The sequence below is a fragment of the Pinus tabuliformis genome, chromosome 1_1 (genome assembly GCF_031772625.1).
Source record: "Pinus tabuliformis cultivar Carrire ecotype Pingquan chromosome 1_1, CPIR1, whole genome shotgun sequence".
In the NCBI taxonomy this organism is placed as follows: domain Eukaryota; kingdom Viridiplantae; phylum Streptophyta; class Pinopsida; order Pinales; family Pinaceae; genus Pinus; species Pinus tabuliformis.
Window position 1 is genome coordinate 965701377 of NC_142297.1, and position 22695 is coordinate 965724071.

A 22695-nucleotide genomic window follows, 5' to 3' on the forward strand; every position below is an offset into this window, starting at 1 on the left:
CCAAATAGCTTTGCAAACAAAATGTTTATCATGATGGCCCTATAATTGGATGGATTAATGACATCACCACTCTTGAAAAGAGGTATTGCCAGACTAGTTGTCAAATCTGTGGGGAGCCCTTGTTGTATGATGTTGTTAAAGATTTTTGTAATGTGAGGTGCAAGAATATTTGAGCCCCACTTTAGATATTCTGCTTGGAGTTCAGCTAAGTCTTTTGCATTTCCAACACCCAACTTCTTGATACCCATCTCTACCTCTTGTACCGTGAAGAGTTCAGTGTCAGTGTTGACCAAGGGGTAAGGGTCAACCTTGGGAACCTGCTCATAGACTTGTCTTGCATAGTCAAACCATTTAGAAGCTGTAAAATTATTTTCAATTTGTATCTTTTTCGGTTGGAGCTCCTTCCAAAATAATTTGGGATTATTTTTCCCAAGGAAGATTAGTTCTTCCCTCCTTGAAACCATGAAACCAGCCTTTTTCTTGCTTAATAACTGCTTGTAATATTTGAGTTTTATGTTATCCTTGTTTGACTCTTTCCACATTCTCCTTGCCTTTTTGCATTCCTCGTCAAACCAAGCATTAACCAAAAAGCAATTTGTTTCAGATTTCTTAATTTTTGTTCTTTTCACTTTGCAAGTGCGCATTGAATTAAATGTGTTAATTCATGGCTATGAAGGTTGTGAATTGTAATTTTCTCCTTCTCAAAGAGCCTCTCTAGCGTCATTTTGAAGGTGTTACAATTTTCAAAGGTCAAAAGAATTCTGCCCTGTCGGAGATTTTGTTGGACATGCTGAATTTTTTACTCTAATTGTTTCTTTCCAATCCAAGAGAAAAATAAATAAATTGGCTTGTGATCTGATTTCAAATCCCACAGCTGAGCTCCAACCAAAATTTCTTCCATTTTCTCACACAAACCATGCAAGCAAATTACATAATCTACCACACTTGCTCCATTGTAAATATTGCAAGTGAAATTACCGGACTTTGCCCATCTAGTCAAGCCATTACAAATGACTAAATCAAAGGCTCCACATAGAGTAAGCAATTGTTCACCAAAGATATTGCAGCCCTTGTCCTCTGAAATTCTTTCCCACTGATGATTACTTTCTTCTATAAGCCAAATAGGGTCACAATCATCTTTACAACAACGAATGCTAGCTTGCTCACTTGCAGTCCTAGCATTGAAATCACCCACCATAAGGACTTCACCTAGCTGCGAATATGTTGCAATATCCGCTTTTAAAGCTGCAAATGGATCTTTGTGGTCAAGCCCTCGACCTTTGTAGATTTTTGAAACCCGTGGTGCAAAATGGCATGCTGCAATTCTGATGTGGTTTCCATTTTCTGATATTTTAAAATTTAAACCAAATGAATTGCTTATTTGAATCTTCTTTTTCTAACTGAATGAGACGACCTTCTTTATGAACTGGCATGTCTCCTTAGACATGCCTCTTTGTTTAACCAATTATTATTTTAATTACATATTATTGTGATTATTATTTATTATCTATATTTATTACTTTTACATAATTATATTCATAACATAAGCCAATCAGCATTATAACATCAAAAACTTATGATTAATTTCCATTATGAATCTAATTCAAGAGGTAAAATTTAAAAATTTAAAAAAAAAAAAATTATATATATATTGATCTTTCCTTTACTCATATTTACCCTGAATTTAACACTAAGTGGATCACTTATCGAAGGAAGCATTACTTTGCTGGAGCATACCTTTACTGAACATGCTTTCAGGAGAGGCACTCTCCTCTCGGGTCTCAGCAACAGAAAAAGCTTTATCTAAATTCTGTGATTCATTGTAAATTTTTTGTCTCAGAGTATAAGGCAAATGGATGTAATAATGACCTGTTTAGGACTGTTGACTATTTTTTTTAAAGGAGTCGATGATGTAAATGATACAAGGAGGACTGTGTTTATTTTAGAATGAGGGAGGGGGCAGATAGTGGGATACTATGTTATGAACTGTGTGGTAATCTGGTCGACATTAATAAAATTATCTTATCTTATGAACTGTTTATGTTGGACTCTTTTATGGAGAGCCTTCTTTTATGAAGAGTCGATGCATATTTGGTTTCAAACTCTGAAATACCAATACAAGTCCTTTTAACTTTGGTTTAAACAAAAAAATCAGGACTTGACTTCTTTGGAACAATACTACACACTAAAATGTCAAGAACAAACCAAACTCTAGAAGATCAAGGAAAATAATCTATTGTGCTAAGAGCACTTGATTTACCATTGCTGTGCTAAAAAAGGAAAATAAATTAGCCTTCTAATATTCTGCACAAAATAATACAAGCAACTTATTAGCATTCTAAGGACATGCATTTTAGTTCGGAGATAATTACTTGTACAAACATTTGCATTGGCCATTAAAACAATTTAATGAGTAGGAACCAAATACAGATGAACATACCATAACCATTCGGCCCTTGGCTTCCAAATAGTCTTTCAAATACTTCGTTAGCTGCATAAAGATATGCTTATCAGAAATTATAATGCTCAAAAGTCACAAATAGGTCAAACAAATTAATCTGTATAACAGGCTACGTAGCAAGGATAAGAGATTAATTGTCCATGTTATATAGCCTCAACCAGAAAGAGAGAAGGAAAGAAATTATGTGAAACTAGCATAGATTATATACTAATCATACTATAATATAACCAAGGGTAAACAGCCACAGATATTGCAAGGTATGAACAGATAAATAAATAAACAAACCCACGTACCAAAGAACTGTGATAATGCTTTTGCAGTGGTTTTTTTGGATTCTTCTGATGCTCTAGCAAGGCCTGACAATAGAAAATTGACAACTAGATTGTTAAAAATGTGCTGAGAAAATTCTATACAAAATACTTGCATGGACCAACCTTGAGTGTGAACATGTTTGAGGAGGAAACTAGAAAAGGGCAATTAAACAGGAAGTGCAAAAATAAAGAGAGACACTCCAAAATAAATATAATTAGAATCAAATTAACATGCAAGGATATTTTCTTGCTGAAGTAGCACATACTCGCAGGCATAGTCCGAAAACCATTGAAGTATTGTTGATGAAATTGCTTTCATTGAACCTAACACCCTGTGGAAAAAAAAATCTTGCAGTTATTGTCTCTTATATATGAACTTTAGACTTTACAAATGTAACTATAACGTTTTAACTGGAAAAATGTAGACATAAATCTGAACCACCATCAAGTATAAAACTTCCTCCCATGCATTGGATTTATCAATGATCAATACAAATGTTTGTCTTGGAGGATTTACTCTCATACGTACCCAGATTATTTCTATGCAAATTTTATTTCATAAAAAAGCCTTTCACGCCTTCTCTTTGGTAGAACCTCCTTCCATAGAATTCATCATAGTTGATGTGCACAATTTGGAAGGCAAAATGAAGAGTTGGTGGGCTATAAGGAGGCAAAAAGTCCAGATTCAGTTCCAAGGATTAGCTGATTGAAATCTGGAGAGGATATAGGCCCTTCATTGAAGAGATCAACAAGAGACAAGGGAATGACTCTGACCTAGTCAGGGCACCAGGAAAAGCTCACCAATCTAAGGAGATTCTGAAAGGAAGGGAAGTTCCAGATATTCAATATGAAAAGGGCAAAAATATAAGACTTTGGTACTTAGTCTAAATGAGGGAAGTACAGAACTTTACACCTGCAGAACTTGGAAAGGGAGTTGACAGAAGGAATGTTATTGCTAACAGTGTCAAAGAGACATTTTTGTCACAGCTTGAAGGGGAGAAAGGAACTACCCATATCCATGAAGAATTGAGGTTTGAGGGTTCTGGTAACGAAGTTTTGAGTTCTATGTCCAGCTGAATGGGCAGGAAGAGAGGAGGAAGACACCAGGAGGGAGAGGGAAGTTAATTTGGGGTTTCTGTAAGGTAAATGGAACAGAAAGTGTACGATATATTGAAAGAAGGTAAATTTCGTCCTGGGATTGGAAGAAGTTAAATCCTTAACGCGCAAAGCCCTAAAAGGGAAATTAGTGGGCAAGCAAGTCAAGGAGGACTTTGTGGTAGTGGGTGGAAAAGAAATTACATGAATTCACAGTCCAATTCATGGGTGGCTTGCCTTCTAGACCATAAAAGCTGGATTCACACAGCCAGAATGGGTAATATCTCTAGGCTTATCCATGAAGTTATGTAACAAAAGTCCTGAAAGCTTTAGGGAAAGAACTAGGCAATTTCATTGATTTATAGGTAGACTTTCATACCAAAGTGGACAGGAAGGTTGTAAACTTTTTTGTGGAATTGGACAATTGGAAGGGATTGCTGGAGGAAATGGAAAGTATATAGGGTTTGTTGACCACTGGAGTGGCACCTGATGATTATATGAAGACTCCATGCCCAAGGATGATCCAGAAGACACTTGTACCATCAAATATCGTCAGTCAACAAAGTTTTTTAACTCTACTTCTATCTTCTCATCATCTTTCTTGTACCCAGATTCCACACCCTACGGGGAATTGTAATAAGTGATACTAGTAATGATGAGTTTTGAGTCTGTAACAAGCCTAGGATGTTGGGACTTGATCAGCAAACGAGTACACCTTGGAGTGTTTTTTTTATCTGATTAATTATCTCTTTTTTTCAGAGGCGGATAATTTTTTAGGTTTTTTCACTCACGTTTTACCTCAAAGCCGGGGTGACAGTTTGAAGGTTGAGCCCCTGACACATCTTAGTGTCTAGAGTCGATGTATATTACCATATTAGATCACACAAAAAATTTCGTGGAATTTGGTTAGGTCTAGGTAGTCATTTTTTAATTTTTTAGATTTACCGCTGGTCAAAAATTGCAAATAAAATTGTATTTAAATTGTAGTAAGTGTAGTCTACAGAAATTGTATCGGGTATGAGTAATCAAAATAACACCTCACCCTCAACTTTCTACTATGACACACTTTGAGGGGTTAATAATGTGAATTGGACCCTCAAAACCCACTTTTCCTAAATTTAGTGGGAAATCTGGCAATTAATGAGCCCAGAAATTAAATAGATGGAGAAAAATAAATATCCACACATGCTAAATGTTGTGCAAATGAGGTGGAAAATTATAGGGGAGTTAAAGTGAAGTCCCAAGGTGATGTGGACTCCTAAAATCAAGGAAAGGACATGTGCTCAAATAAAATCGAATTTCTGGCATTAAATGAAAAAGCTGCTTGGAAATTCGAATTTGTGAAGTTAATGCACATTTGGGAGGATTTTGGAGAATATTTGGTGGAGATTTTTGTGGGAAATTGTCCCCACATGGGTTACCACCCATATACACTTGTCATTCCACCATAAAATTCGAATTTGGCACATAAGGGAAGAAGAAAATGATGTCCACTTGCCAGAATTCGATTTTTACACTTGGCATTGGAGCTCCATTCAACAAATTCGAATTTCTCTTTGGGATTGTCACCTCATGCCATTTGTCATTGTCATTCTTCATTGGGATTTGCTCCCAACTCTCTATATAATAGAGCCATGGGCTCTCACATTGAAGAATATTGTTACTAGCTATTGCGCTTGCGGAAGCGTTGCTGCCTTGTACACTTTGAGAAATATCAATAAAGACTTTGGGGTTTCATTCATGAAGTGTTCCTCCTTTTCGAGTGTGATGAATTGTTGAGCAATAGCATTGGTATAATTCCTTTTACTCATGCTTTGATCTAATTTGCTTCCATACGCTCTTGTAGATTTGTTAATGTAAAGCTATCTTGCATTGACATTTGATTTAGAAATATGCTCTAGGTACGGAATGCTCTAGTTGGTTTTAAATAAATCTCTAGAGTTTCTTATCATTGTTTATTGTTAAATCTATATGGAACTAATTCTTGATTGAAGTTTTGTAGAGGGAACATAATGTTGGGATTATAGAATCAAGCGTGAGGGGAAGTCTTTGGAGAGACCAACCCACTCTTGATACATTCTTAAAGGAGCTCTCACTTTTTCTTTGAACCTTCATAGTCTTATCTTACAAAGTGGTTTTGCAAGGATTTCAGCACATAGCTTGTACACAAGCCAAGAACTTCTAAATTTAAATCTCTTTCAAAAAACATTGTACTTCATTTCTTTCATTTGCTATCTAAGAGCTTGAAGATGGCTAAGAAAAGACGAGAATTTACTATCACTCTTTAACATAGCTTTTTGTAAATTATAATTGCACATATACATTTTATCTTGCTGATTTTTCCATTAATACTTAACTTATTTTGCAGCCATTGTTTGGATTGTTTGCTAACTCTTGTGTGGCAGATTTTGAAGAGCAACTTCCTGCAACATCTAACAAGGGTTTGCAAGAACTTTGGCAAGTGTTGGAGGTTCGATTTCCAAGGATGTCATGAGCCCTTTTGAAGCTTATTTTGGCCAAGTCGAGTTCACTAGAGGGCCGCCCATTTTCCTCTTTAAGCCTAGGCATTTGGAGGAAACTCACACCTTGTTTCCCTTACATAAGTTTTGTGAGATCTCGTCACTACTTTCTCAAGAAAGGAGGTCTAATGTCCAAGTTTCAAGCAATTATTGTGGGGACTCTCCTTAAAGTAAGTTGAGAACTTTTAAGGGCCCTCTTTTCATTGTAATATTAATAAAAGATCTAACTTTCTTGTGGGAGCTTGGGATTTCTCCCATGGTATCCTATCTCCCCATTTAGGGGAAGGCTTCTCTTGGGTGGATTGACATTTGCATGGTTTAAGCTTTCATACTTCATTCACTTACATGCATGCTTTAATTGGAAATTAACACAACCTCACTATCACATTTCATTAAGTTAAAGTTTGTTACAATTTCATTTGAGCTTTGCATTTTTTTTCTCATTGTTGCTTGGAGCTACAAACTTACACTTTGGGCAATTCATCATTTACATGCAAGCATTTTATATTCTTAACAAACTTTGATTCACTTCCATTTACCTTCGTAAATTGTTTTATGAGCATTTGAACACATGCTTCAATTTTATGCTACATTGTTATCTTGAATATTGAAGCAATTTATTGTCATTGTCTATTTGAAACAAATTTTACTTTCAAGCAAATTACTTGTATCATTTTAATTCATTGATGAAACACATGCAACACTTGTAAGCTAATTTTATTACCCCAATTGAAGTTATAATTGCAACTTATGTTGAACACTATTTCATTTTCAAGCATTGCAAATCAATCTCTTTGAAGCATTTGCATGTATCATTATTTTAATTTGGGGAATTAACACAATTTGCATTTCATCAAGGCATTTTAGTGTAGGAAGGCCCCAAACCTCATTAAAATTTTACCTCCAACATAAGTTGGTTGAAGTAGACATCTTAGGGATCCTCTACTCCTCTATTGACTCCTCACTGTGAGATCCATATCATTGGGCGAGGGTGAGGTCTGAGGATTGAAAAGTTAAATTGTAATCTTGTTGTAGAGCTAATTAATAAAATTAACCAAAAGCACTTTCCATTACATTTACTTTACTTGTCTCTCGATGGTTTGAGTTTTCATATGCAAAGCCTATTCCAAAAGCAAGTATTGTAATCAGTTCAAACAAGTGTTTTCTTTTCATGTTTCAAGTCTAATTGCATATTGATGTCTTGGTTTAGCACTTCCTTTCTTTTACATTTCCAAGTTAATTACTATTTTTTGGGTTTTGGCAAAGATATGTTTCACATGTTTTGATTTATAAAGTTGATTATCTCAAAAGCATTTTGTATCTTACATATCTTGTGCTAATAATTCTTATTTACATTTCAGGGTTACTTTGTTTTCTCTTTTGAGAGCATTGCATTTTACTTTGAGCAAATATATCTTTAAATTATTGAGCAAATTCCTTATAAGGCACTGGTTTTATGGTTTTTAATCATATTAATGATTGGCATTGTTATTTCAAGTTGCTCACTTCATATTTGCTCATAAATCCTTAAAAGTAATCCATTTTCACTATAACACCCTCCTAGAAACTCACATCTTTAAACTTAACTTTTCATTAGGGACCACCCCCCCTAGCTAACCTAGGAGATAGCTCAAACGAAGAGAGTCGAGATTAGTGTGACAACCCATTCTCTGAGTTCCCTGCCACCAACCACATCTTGTGGGGTTGAAGGCTTGTCTCACTGACTTGTAGGTAGGTGTAGGCGGAATGGAAAACAGGGTTCATGCAAGTTTATTCAGCTTTTGGACTACTGGATGTTACAGTTCAGATGCCTAAAATGTCATGGCATTGCACATATATGGAAAGACTGCATAAAAGAAATAGCAAGTCGGTTTGCAAAAAGAAAGACAAAACTTCAAAACAAGCAATAAAAGCTCAAGCCAAAGTGGCCAAAAAAGATGAAGAGGACGGAAACTGGAATCCACAGTAGAGGCTGTCCACCTAATTGAAGACAAGGCCTTAAAAGAAATGGGAAGTAAAATAGCATAACATGGGAAGGTAGATAGTGGCATTACTTCAAGCAAGGAAGAAGAAAAGGGTTCGAGGCTATCACAAACAAACACAAGGGATGGTAATCCAACCAAGCTTCTAGAAAAAGGTTTGAATTGAAGCATATCTGATGCCTACTCTGTCAGTTTTGGAAAAGAAAATCACAAAGAAAATCCCTTTAAAGAACTCCCAAAGTACAACCTTTTCCATGGGTAGGGATCTAGATGAGTTTGAGCAATCTGAAAAGGGTAAAGACCCCTCCATTAATGAATATATATTAGGGATTCGAATAAAAATTTGAAAGATCCTAAGTTTCTGAGATAGGGGAGCATGTGAGTGTGGAGATACGCATGGGGGACATGTGGAAGCACCCACAAAGTTTGGGGAAATTCAGGGGGAGACCAGGGGATGTCAGGGTCCGTAGCATAAGGGTTCCTGTCTCTAAAAATATAAAAATAAATATAATAATTTTAAAAACCCAACAATAACAATTCATGTCAGGAAAATTCATCATTGTGCAATGTAAATGCCAAAAATGTAAACAGTAAAATAGTACTAAATTCGAATTTGTAAATGATATCAACATGATTCAGATTTAGATTCATTAATAAAATACATTGATTCATAAAACATAAGTGAAACAGAAATAGTAAAATGTTGATACATCAATTTAAATTCATCATTCTATAATATTATTTATACTAAGAAGAATCGTAGATACTTAAGTTTGAAAGAATAATTGAAATTACTCAAACTCAAAAATAGTCAATAGTAAAAAGTCAAAGACTTGGTCTAAGGTCATAAGTATCTAGAGCCAAGACTCAAAAGTTAAAACTAAAATTAACAATGGACAATGAACATTGAATATAAAATGAGCATCAAGGAGTAAAAGTGAATAAAAAGTAAATAAAAGTAAGGTAGGGTCTTTTATAGATTTCTTTCAGTTTTCTCTGTTATGTTTTTAAGCCTTTATAAGCAAAAATCTGGGCGGCGGTGTCGGGGGGCGCAGAAGCACCTCTTTTCTGGGGGGGTGCCCAAAAGTATCCCTTTGGGAGAAACATTTCTCCCACACTCGAGAAACAATTCCCCCTGTGTTTCCCCAGGTTCCCCAAAAGGAAGACATGGGGAAACATTTCCCCAAGTGTCACTCCATCCTAGGAGCATGGAGAATGTGAGGCAGCATGCCTACCACCCTAGGGGACACGTCCTCATGGAACACTGTATTCAAACCAAGAGGGTGGATAAAACTGCTTGGATAGAAGAGATAAAACTGTCACATGACAAATTCAGTCCTAAGAAGGAAACTATCCAAAAAGTAGATATGGGAATTAAGGGGGGTTTGGCTTTAGACCCTAGTCATTCACCAACAGTAAGCCAAAACTCCTATCTACCTTTGGCCAAAGAACAATGGAACAAAAGAAAACAACTAACTATTAAGGAGGGCCTTCGAGTAGGCATGACCTTTAAAAAGTAAGTAAATTTATTAATGTCCAACTGATGACCATAAAAGTACGTCAATGGGACCAAAGAAGAGTACAGTCAATATGACTAGAATGTGGGAGTGCAAGTGCATCTACTAAAAAAAATGCTAAAAATAACATATAGAGAAAGAAACCAGTTGTATTGTTGTCGCAACTTGTATATAAGAGATCATGGTATAGTACAAAATACCCAATAGTCTGCAACACAATACAAAATAATAATGGCCTGTTAATACAAGGTGATCCAATGATTATTCTTTCCGTAAATGTGAGGGGTGGGGGATACCCACAAGAAGCTAGCCCTAAAAATATTGTTTTCTAAAATTGTGTCTCCTTGATTGAAAGACTAGTCCATATGTTCAATAGATTCATAAGGAAGACAAGGAGGAAAGATTCTTTACAACTCAAACTCATAAGTTTTAATTGCAAGTATCTAGATTCTAAACAATACTCGAATCGAAGGAATTGGGAGAAATATTTCCCATAATCAACATTTAGGGCCCATATCGAGAGAGAATATCCTTCTGGCATAATTTTAAACTTTATGGTTTGGCCGCAAATCATGATGTTATTCTAGGAGCTGATCTAAATTTGGTAACAAAGGTTGGAGAAATGTGGGTGGTAATGCTAAACATCCCATGGCTGATTATCTCTCAAATATTTGATCATATGGGGTTATGTCATGTGGATCCCAATCAACTAGTTCTTAAATGGAGGTATTCCAGATGTCGTAGAGAAGGGGTTTCGAAATGGAAAGGATTTTCAGTAGCAAAGAAAATTTTGCAGGAGACTCTAGAACTTTCTGCTATCTCAGACTTTGAATGCAAAATATGAAATCACCTCTTTGACTAGAGTTTTTAAGATATTAACCCTATGAATTTTCAGCCTTCGATCCGTTATGAAATAGCACATAAACAGCAGGGAAAAGAGAACAATATTTCACTTTATAATAGCCCAATCTTCCAGGCTATCCAAGGAGAAAAGATACCAAACAATGGAGATAAGTTTCAGACCTCTAGGGCAATTTATACAACATAAATCGATCTAAAAATTCACTTTTAAAGCAGTTATAAACAGCAGTAAAACAGAGGATATAGCAGCAACAAAACAGCCCTTAGATTCTTCAAGGGAGTTGTTAAATCACTTAACAAACTGTCCTTTTACTTATGTCGAATGATCCTTGTTAGGATATTCCGACACATAGGATATAGTTAAGTTCAACTTGGTCTAGTATAGAGTTAGGTAAAGTGTGTTTCTTTACCGTTGTACATTTTGTAACTTACAATCCGACGGTCACGATATGTAGTGATCCGACGGTTCACTCTCACCTCGGTATTACCGACACTTGATCCGTGGCTTGACACCCGATTGGTCCATGAGTTCTATTTAAAGCGCATGGAGGGTCATTGTTCGGGTAATCCGTGCATGAGAGAAGCTTATGTAAATTTTCATTCTTTGATTAATAAATTGCCTGTAGTACCCACGTTGGGACAGGCCGTGGACTGTTTCCCTCCTTGCACTCTGAGGGTTTTAACCACGTCAAAACTACTGGTGTATTGATTTGAGATCTGGTTGTGAGCGGTGTCCTTTTGGTATTCTTTCTGTGGAACTTACCCTGTAAATTCCTACATGGTATCAGAGCTATTTGAGGGCCGCGTCCGTTGGTGATCCAAATCTGAAGCCGGTAGAACTGCATGCCACTGTCGTTTCCTAGATCTGCTGTTTCTGACTGCTTTCGGGCCGAGAGGACTGCTCTGTTGCGTTCGGAGCATCTGTTCCAGTGAGGAACCCCTTTCGTTTCACGCGAAAAGGTTTCCGGTAGCCCTAGCTGCGTCATTTTTCAGATCGGGAGGTATACAGTGTTTCTTTTGCAGTTTACTGTTATTTTCTCTCTGCTTATTTCGGTCTCAGTTTATTTAGCCTTTTTTTTTAACTGGATCTATACCTTTCATTTCTGCGTATGCTCTTTGCCCTGCGACTCTGTGCGATCTGGGCAAATCAGAAACAGAAAGGAAGGATTTTTCTCATGCGTATGCTCTTTTCCCTGCACCTTAGTGTGATCTCGGAAAATCAGAAACATTGAGAAAAATATTTAGTTTTTCGGCTAAAGCTAACTTTGAGATTTTTTTTAAAAATTTCTAGTTTTTTGGCTAAAGCTAACTTCGAGCCGCAAGGTTCGTTTTTCTTTGCATATTCGTGTTGGGTTTTGTGTTTTGTGTTTTGTAGGGAAAAAGAGCTTTCTCAAGGCAAGCACGCAAACCAAGGCCCCCCCCCTCTCTCTCTCTCTCTCTCTCTCTCTCAAATTTTTTGTAAAGATCAATTGGTTCAAAGCTATTTTAAGAGAGTAGAGGTCTTGGGTTCAAGTCTCCATTTTGTGGGGGCGGATTTTTTTTTCATTCGCGCACTTTGCCGGCAACGTCAACAATTTTTTTTTTCCAAAAGCCATAACTTCTTCATCTGGAAGCCTTTTTCAGAGCCGTTTTTTTCAAAACTGCCTATTTTTTCGAGATCTATCCGTTGGAACACTTACTTTCAGCATCTTCAGCTTCAGTTTTTTTTTAAAATGGAAAGTCCATGCCAAGTCATTCTTGACAGCACTAACTACTTCCAATGGGTAGAATACATGGAAGATTTACTTAGAAGTAAAGGTCTCTTCAGAATAGCCACAAACCAAGAGAAGAAACCAAAAGATGAAGACAAGGCGGCAAAATGGGAAAATAGACAAGATCAAGCACGTGGTTTGATAGGGATGTCTATTTCTCCTGATCTTAGATTCCACATTGCAGGACTTGAGACTCCTCATGAAGCATTAGAAAAACTTGCTAAAGTTTTTGGGATTAAAAATGAAATTAGAGTCCATCAACTTGAAAATGAGCTGCTTACTTTGGATCCTAATAATTTTTCTTGCATTGAAGATTTCTTGTCCAAATTCAAGACCCTTAGATATCTCTTGGAAGGTGTTAAAGTTAAGAAAGAAGATGGTAACCTTATTTATTCCATCCTTACTAAGTTGGGACCAGCCTACTCTGTATTTGTTTCCACTTTCCATTCTACAAGGGAAGCTTTCATTTGTCAAGGACAAGACTACAAGGCCCCTTCCTTTGACTCCTTTTGTGATTCCTTAATAAGAGAACAAGAAAAACTCTTACACCTTGGTCTTCTTAATCTTGGAAACTCTTCCACGAAAGCGTTAGCCGCCCAGCAGCAACCAAATTCAAAGAATCCTAAGAAGTCATATCCTCAAAAGAATGGTCCTAAACCATCTCAGCCTCAAAATGAAAGATCATTTCAGCAAAATGATAAGACCAATAAAAACAAATGGAAGAAGACTGATAGACATTGTAACTTTTGTAATCGAGATGGCCACTTAGAATCTAAATGCTTTAAGAAGATGGAAGCCTTGGAAGCCGCAATGAAGAAACATAACATCCATGTGGAGCCTACTTCAACTTCAACTTCTGGAATGGCACTTTCTGCATCTCATTGTCAATCATCTCAGTCTGGTTATGCATTAAATGTATCTTCTTCTTCTTCTCATTCTCATGAGTGGCTCATTGATTCTGGAGCCTCTTGTCACATGGCCAAAAACCAAGCCATGTTTTCTTCTTTAAATGATTGTAACACCAAAAATATATATATTGGTGATGATAGATCTCTTAATGTTGTAGGGACTGGAACTGTTCATCTAGACAATGGTCAGTTTAATGATGTATTATGTGTTCCAACCTTATCCTGCAACCTTCTATCTGTCTATCAGATAACTCACTCAGGTGAAGGTAAAATTGTTGAATTTTCACCTCATGATGTTGTAATCAAGGATCTAAAAGATCCTAAACAGATTCTAGCTACTGGTCTTGCTGATGATTCCAAAAGGTTGTATAAGTTTCACAACTTTGGATCATCCAATCTTCCCTCAGTGTTTGTTGCTCATAATGATGAAGTGAGCAAACTTTGGCATGAGCGATTTGGTCACTTAAACTATCGCTCCCTTCAGCATCTATGTAAAGAAAATATGGTGACAGGTCTTCCTATGGTATCTTGCAGAGATGGTGTTTGTTCCGGATGCGTACTCGGAAAACATCATCGGGACAGTTTTGACAAACGTGCCTCTTGGCACGCCTCAGCCCCTTTACAGCTTGTGCACAGTGATTTATGTGGTCCTCTTCCTGTTGCTTCATTCTCTGGCTGCAAGTACTTCTTAACTTTCATTGATGATTTCTCCAGACGCACTTGGGTATACTTCTTAAAACTCAAGAGCGAAGTATTTAACACTTTTTTGGCCTTCAAAGCCTTTGTTGAAAAACAATCTGGACATCAAATTCTTAAGCTAAGAACTGATAATGGTGGAGAATATGTTAAAAACACATTCATCAACTTTTGCACCGAAAATGGAATTCAAATGCAACATACTGTTCCATACACTCCACAACAAAATGGTGTAGCTGAAAGGAAAAATCGCACCTTAAAGGAAATGGCTAATTGTATGCTGCAATCTAAAGGACTCAGTCTTAGTTTTTGGGCCGAAGCAATTAAATGTGCAAATTATATAATCAATCGCACTCCTACTAAGGTTCTAGAGAATATCACTCCAGAATAAGCTTGGAGTTCCATTAAACCAGATGTAAGTCACTTTCGTGTGTTTGGAAGTGAAGCATGGGCCCATATTCCAGATGAAAAGCATAAAGCTTTAGAACCTAAAAGTGAGAAATGTACTTTTGTTGGATATTCTGAAGATGTAAAAGGTTATAGACTTATTCCATTTAAGTCCAAAAATGTTATCATTAGAAGAGATGTAAAATTTGATGAAAATAAATCGGCCTGCGAGCCTAGTCCGGCAGATGTGCCACCTCTTCCTATCTCTTCTACTTTTGAAAACCTTTCTTCTTCAGATGATGAAAGCGAGGATGATAATCCTTCCCCACCTTCTCAGGTTCCTCAACTTCCAAGATGGGTCCGTGCTACTCGGGATGCAGCAGGTGATCTTGCCGGTGATCCTACAGATCAGCGACGTACACGTTCTCAGTTTGAAAGAGCCTCTTCTTTATTGGCTCAAGCTCCAGTAAATCATGATCCTGACACTTTTGCAGAAGCTTCAGGCCATCCACATTGGGAAGCAGCTATGAATGAAGAATATCATTCATTAATGACAAATGATACATGGGATCTTGTTCCTCTACCAAAGGGACGCAAACTTGTTAGATGTAAATGGGTTTACAGAACCAAGTATGGACCAGATGGGAAAGTTGATAAACATAAAGCTCGTCTCGTTGCTAAGGGCTTTTCACAGGTTGAAGGCATTGACTACACTGAAACCTTCTCCCCTGTTGCCAAAATGAACTCTATCCGCCTTGTTCTTTCCCTTGCTGCCTCTTTAAAATGGGAAGTCCATCAGATAGATGTTAAATCTGCCTTCTTGCATGGGGACTTGCAGGAAGAAATCTATATGGAACAACCCATTGGCTTCATACAAACAGACTCCAGCCTTGTTTGTCGACTTAAGAAATCCCTTTATGGCCTCAAGCAAGCTCCTCGGGCTTGGTATGCCAAAATGGATAACTTTCTTTTAGAATCTGGCTTTTCTAGGTGTCATTCTGACAATACTGTCTACACCAAGAAAGTGGGCAACTCTCTTATCATCCTTGTTCTTTATGTTGATGATCTTATTCTTACTGGTAGTGATCCCAACCTTATAAACCATGTGAAGTCCAGCCTTAAAAAGAAATTTGAAATGACAGACTTAGGACATTTACACTATTTTCTCGGTCTTCAAGTCTTGCAATCCCAAGAGGGTATTTTCCTTTCCCAGTCCAAGTATGCTTGTGATATTCTTCGTCATTTTCACATGGAAGACTGTAAGCCAGCCCCTTCTCCCTTTCAGTCTGGAGTCAAACTTTCAGTCTCTTGTACTTCTCCTGAAGTTGATGCTACCTTATACCGTCAACTTGTCGGAAAACTCTTGTATTTAACCCATACTCGTCCTGATCTTTCCTTTGTTGTTGGCCTTGTTGCTCATTTTATGCAAAACCCCCGTGAAAGTCATTGGAAAGCAGCTAAAAGAATACTTCGTTATGTTCGAGGTACAGTACAGTTTGGGATTCATTACAGTGCCAAAGCAGCTCCTCTGTTAGTTGGTTTCACTGATTCTGATTGGACTGGTGACCCTGATGATCGAAAGTCTACTGCCGGTTATGTCTTCACTCTGGTTCAGGACCTATTACATGGGCTTGTAAGAAACAGGCTGCCATTTCTCTTTCGTCAGCAGAAGCAGAGTATCGTGGTGCCGTGGAAGCTAGTAAGGAAGCCTTATGGCTTCGTCAGATCCTATCAGAGTTTGGCTTTGAGCAGCAGCATCCAACCACACTTTGGTGTGATAATCAAAGTGCCATTCAGCTATGCAAAGATCCAGTCCAGCATCAGCGTAGCAAACACATTGAACTACACATGCACTTCATCAGAAAGCTCATTCATGACCATGTTCTTGAAGTGCAATATTGTCCAACAGATGATCAGGTTGCAGACATCTTCACAAAGGCTCTCACAGAGGCGAAGTTCACTAAACTTCGATATATGCTTGGAGTTCAGGAAGTTGTCACTAAGGGGGGATAGGCTCTAGTGCCTCCTTCCTTCTCCTATTGTGTCATATTTGTAAATCCTTCAATCCTATCCCAAGTTGTTCTTAAGGGGGGATGTTAGGATATTCCGACACATAGGATATAGTTAAGTTCAACTTGGTCTAGTATAGAGTTAGGTTAGAGTTAGGTAAAGTGTGTTTCTTTACCGTTGTACATTTTGTAACTTACAATCCGACGGTCACGATATGTAGTGATCCGACGGTTCACTCTCACCTCGGTATTACCGACACTTGATCCGTGGCTTGACACCCGATTGGTCCATGAGTTCTATTTAAAGCGCATGGAGGGTCATTGTTCGGGTAATCCGTGCATGAGAGAAGCTTATGTAAATTTTCATTCTTTGATTAATAAATTGCCTGTAGTACCCACGTTGGGACAGGCCGTGGACTGTTTCCCTCCTTGCACTCTGAGGGTTTTAACCACGTCAAAAATATTGGTGTATTGATTTGAGATCTGGTTGTGAGCGGTGTCCTTTTGGTATTCTTTCTGTGGAACTTACCCTGTAAATTCCTACAATCCTAACATATATAGCTGTAAACAATAATACATCAAGAATGTTATAGAAGAAAATCAAGTCTGGAAAATGCACAAGTTTTGGACAGCTGAAAACTTCATTAATATGCTGAAGATGAAGTTCATGTACTTATGATAAGCCTTCGCTCAAGGTTAGTACAAATCACTAGCTCTCCAAAACCCTTGCTAGGAAAAGCAATGAAAACCTTATCTAAAGCTTGGAGCTCCAACATGTAAAAATCATTCCAAGAAGTCCTCCAAGGCAAAGCATCATCTTCTTATCATCTCCACAAATACACCCAGGGGTTTTATCACAAAACCCTAGTCTCAAACCTACAACGGATAAACCCTAACACTAGACTTCCAAGATGCTCCATGATAATCTTTGAAGACAAAGAAACCCTAGTGAATCCAAAAAATAGATCAAGTACCAATGAAGACTGAAATAGAGATAAAACAAGATAGATAATTTTATTTATGTCCAACAAACAACCCCAAAACTAGGTGAATGGGACTATAGAGTACAATGTTGTCAATAAAACATGAGAGCACCAAAATGACCCCTATAAAAGGAATGCAAGACACAAAAAAGTAAATTATTAATCTATGCTTAGGCATAAAACACCCTAGATTTGAGTGTGGATAACCACACTAGTAGCTGGATATACAAAACGAATAAATCTAAAAAGTGAGCAGATAATGATGATGACACTGCAAGTATGGCATGTTCCACCAAATCCATCTCTCATAATATTTGAGACCAAATAGAGGAAACTCCATGCAAAATGTGGTCTTGAAGAAGAGTTTGGTGAAGATCTAGAATGCCCACCAAGCAGTTATGTGTGAGTCGCCCTCCATTAGATCCTGGGTGGTCTTACCTACTTATTGGTAATGTATTGGCCTGACAATCCCACTGAGGTCTCTTGGTGGAGAGATGCTCCTCGAGACTGAACAAATCTGAAGTCAAATACTACGTTGCTATCCTTTTGTCTCTTAGTGCCTCAAGCTGATGGGAGCACCATAAAGAAAGAAGTAATCATCGCTATGAAATCTGGCCAAGATGAAGGTTGAAGAGTATAGGCCTCTTGCATGTATAAGGTAGAGCATCTCTACTCAATGACCAAAGGTACCTAGAGAAGCTAGAGAGACTTTGAGGTCCTCGTAACAAATAATGTGTAATGATCCTAAATAGGAATACAAGTGATATAAAGGAAATAATCTGTGCAGCAGAATATAAAAACGAAATACACATTAAATACCCATGGAAATGCTGCAAATAAGGAACAGTTGAGCAATTTTATTACATTTTTGAAGGCAAAATACAATAGATAATAAGATGGTGCACCTGGGCTTGTCTCAATGGACAAGCATGACAAAACCCAAGTGAGAAAATGGTTGAACTGAAGGTTGTCCAACTGCTGCACCAATCTTCATTGTGCTACCCCAGAAAACTGCCTTTTTGTTGAACTTCGAATGGCTGAAAGGTCCACTTCCTATGCCCAAAAAATTATATGCTTTTAACCCCGGACTCCTTGGCCTAAACCCAAAAAAAACCACGAAGGATTTTGGTTGGTTTAGACTTCTGAAATTCGACCCCCTTAGAGCCCAACCTCAGCTACAACTGCAAAACTCGGCCTGCTAGAAACTGCCTGTAAATCCTCTCGGAAATGGTCCCAAAGTGTTGGGCTGACCCCTGCTATCAAATCCCTGACTTCCCGAATGGACTACTGGCATATGACACCTGCTCCTAAGCTCCACGAAAACTGTTGGAATGGCCTCTGCGTTGTCCCCAAGCCCAATAATTCGAACTACTGGAATGCTAGCTGCAAAATTCACAAAGAATGTCGGCCTATTGCTGCTCTCTCGGTCCACTAACTCTCCCGGCAAATACTTGATCTCTGATGGCTCCAAACTCCCCCTGTGTAATCTCCAGCAACCCAGAAATACACACTCCATGTTCTGTGTTGAATGGAAGTGTTGTAACACACCCCCGAAAATCCTGAAATACTTGTGGAACTACCTCTGTAGGGCGGGCACGGAAGGTCCCCTAAAGTAGAGGTTGAATCTTCCGCTTGAGAGATTTGTGGCTAAACAGTCGGTTGACTCAGCTAAGCATTAGAGCGAACAGTCAAGTAATTTGTTTGCAAGATGTAAGAATGAATCCCAAGATGAGAGTTGCTCCCTTGTTATAACTCCTTGGGCCTCCCTTACCTCATGTGGGCCCCTCCATCCACCTATTCGACTTCCCTCCAAGCCATTCAAATGGCCCAGTCCAAATTCTCATGTGGGTGAACCCCACATTCCACTAGCAACCAAATAAAGTCAAATTGCCTCCTTAGTCCCTAAGTCAAAAATGATGGGTTCTCTTCCTTAGCCAAAATTGTGCAAAATTGGGTAGCAACACCCTATTACAAATGTATTTGAGAAGGGACGTGACATAATGGAATTTCCCGCAAATCTCATAGTAGATGGGACAGCAAAAACGCAAGTGCTCCTCTATCTTAGCCTCCTAAACATCGCACAACTTGCAAATCATGTCCAACCAATCAATGCAGTGGTCCATCTCAACCCAAAGTCTATGCAAGCCCACCAAGAATTAGCCTTGGGTAATGTGAAGAGAGTGCACCCAATGCCAACTTCTATATGGGGAGTTGATCATAATCCCATTCCTCACTTCCATGAAGTGCTCAGAGAAGAATAACATCCTTGGACCCACCTTATGGATTTTTCAAGTGACTTGAACAAACTACTTGTAGATGCCCTCCCGAATGATACTAATCAACTTCTAACTAGTCGATAAGAGGTGATCGAATGTATCTAGCGAGTATGTGAATGGAGGATGACAATCCAATGAGATACCCACCAACTCTAGAATATCTAAGACCCTGGCAAACCAACATCATGCATGATCTAGATGGCTAGCGAAGGAAATGGACTCTAATGAATGGTAGGCCAACTATGGATACTTATCTTACCCCTTTACCGAGTCGACAAAGCTCTAGATGTAATGTAAAGTGAAAAAAGGTCAAACACAATCTCAAGTTGGAGTAATTTCTAATATTCTTTTTAAGAAATTTAATAGTGATTGTTGAAGAATCTAGCTATGGTCAGTCTTCATAATCCTTCATGTATTTATAATACTATGTTAAAGCACGAAAGTAAATTAAATTTTAAATTAGGAGAAAGAAAATTAAAGGAAAGAAAATCAACAAAACCACCTAAAATTAAGATCCTTGAAAATAGCTCATACTCACGTAAATAACATATTTACCATAAATTACTACCCACCATAATTTACGCAAGTATTTGCGTAAAAGATGGGATAAGGAACAAGATGTAAATAAATATACTTACAAAGCCATGTTGCCCACCATTATTTACGTGTTCGACACTTTAAAAAATATGAGTAAAAATGTAAATATGCAGACTAACTAGAATTTAATTTACAAAGAGCTGTGATCTAATTTACAAAGAGACATGTCTCTTGGGTATCTTGAGTATAAAATACACTTGAAACTTTTCATTTTACACATTCACTTATCACTCACATATCTCTCTCTCCTACACGTGATCTCACATATCCTAAGTTTTCAACATTGTGATATCTACTTTCCTTTCATGGTTATTGGTTGAATTTATGAAGTGTGATTGCTTGATGAAGATAAAAGAACTATAATATATATTCACAAGTAATTACCATAGTTCATAAATAGTGCTTGTATCCATTTCACTCTATTTTTCAACATGGTATCAGAGCTTTGGTGAAGCAAGGAAGTTGAAGATCACATCTAAGCCTATGCAAGGAAATGAGTTGATCTTTCTTTGCCAGCAAAGCTAAAGATCGAGGCACCTTAGATTAGGGTTCAAATTCAGCATAAACAACTTATTTTTGTTCCAAAAGTTATGGCCTCAAAATCTAGAATGGAGATAATAAGGGGCCAGCTTACAATTACTTGTGATTTGTGATATGTCTAGGACACAAGTTCACAAGAAGGCAGGACATTAATCAATGCACTAAAGAAGTCTCTATGCTCGAGATATATGAGTAAGCAGCTCTGTAGAAAGCACTAATCTAAATTGTTGGCTTCAGGATCAAAGAAGATAGATCAAGGTCAATTCCCTAAACCAATCTTTGTTAGAGTCCAAGAAACCTTAGGAATCAGATCGAACATCTATGCATCTGTGATGATGGATCTTGTGAAGTTGCAAGGATTCCCGAATTCGGCTTGAGTTTGTGCCTGGTTATAATGAATGAGCAAGTTGCCTCGTATGGCAAAGGCCGACTATATTGCAGCTAGATTCGCAAATTGAGAAGCAGTGTGGCTTTAGAGGTTACTTGCATGATTGTATGATGACAAATGAAAGGTGCATTGAAGGTCAAGTATATCTCCACTAATGAGTAGATAGTTGTTATTCTATCGAAACATCTTTCTAGAGGGAAGCTTGTGCACCTTCGAGACAACCTCGGACTTGTGGAAATTGCCTCCCTAGTTGAGAGGAAGCAAGGTTGATGATTGCATCATGGATATGGTTTCTCCCTGTGTCATGTACTTTGATTAGAATTAGGGGTGTTATCCCTGTATTAAGTACATTGACTTGAATTAGGAAGAATGATCCGGTGTAGAAAAACCTCCCTGTGTCATGTACTGTGACCAAAATTAGGGAAGGTATCCCTGTGTCAAGTATTGTGACCAAAATTAGAGAGGAGAATGGCCTAGTAGAGACTAGTTGGTGCCTCCCAACATCTTGCTCAGATCTTTGAGCGAGTTGATTAGATATCTGAGAGAGCTGCTCAGATCTCTATTTAGAGAGAGCTGCTCAGATCTCTATTTAGAGAGAGCTGCTCAAATTTCTATTTAGAGAGATATGCTTGGATCTTTGAGAGAGCTACTTGGATCTCTGAGAGAATTGCTCGGATCTTTGTTTAAAGAGAGCATGTTTTGGTATCCATCCTAGGTTGAGTCCATTTGGAGTTTCACTAGGACTTTGTGCACTAGTCGTGTGATGGTGAACAAGGACTAGTCTGGATACCATGAGGTTGAGGCACTAATCAGGTCATGGTGACTAGTTGATATTGATGTTTTACCATAGATATTGAGTGGATGACACGATTGTTATAGGTCAAGAGGTTTGACCTAGATAATTGTGATGTTGGTGTTTATGATATTGATGATGATGCTTATCTTAATCTTGAATCGAGTCCTTTAATCTCATAAGGATCTGAAACATTGTCACTCTACAAATGCTAGCAAAATCATCCTTTTGTGAAGTTTTGGAAGGCAATAATAAAACATCACAGTTTGGACTAATATGCCAGCTTGAAGTATCCTTATGAACCTCATGAACATATGCTTTCTTGGAAAATGCTACTATGTCATAAACCCTACGTTGCAAATGATTGTTGAATGTATATTTGAAGTATACCTTTGAAGAAAGCCTGCTTACAATGAAAAAAAAAATGTTGAATTGTCTCTTATGAATCATGATGATATATTTGGAAACAGAGGGAGAAGTTATCATAAGATTACCTAAGCCCAAAATATCAAGTTGTTGAATTGAAGAAGTCTAGCAGAATCTAAAGACGATTCTTTTAAGGTCACTTATTTGGCTCAAATATCCTAAGTTCAAAAGCAAAGGCTAGGCCCCCTCTTCAAG

At 37.8% G+C, this 22695-nt stretch overlaps 1 protein-coding gene across 2 annotated transcripts in view; it reads right to left on the reverse strand.

The window, feature by feature from the left end:
* Positions 1-22695, reverse strand: part of LOC149217708 (uncharacterized) — a 369289-nt gene that overhangs the window by 206785 nt on the left and 139809 nt on the right. For both annotated transcript variants that reach the window (XM_089393059.1, XM_089393058.1), the window contains exons 6-8: positions 3039-3104; positions 2755-2817; positions 2441-2491 (exon numbers count right to left, since the gene is read on the reverse strand). In XM_089393059.1, the coding sequence (XP_089249185.1) occupies positions 2441-2491; positions 2755-2817; positions 3039-3104 (180 nt within the window). The remainder of the gene's footprint in view (positions 1-2440; positions 2492-2754; positions 2818-3038; positions 3105-22695) is intronic.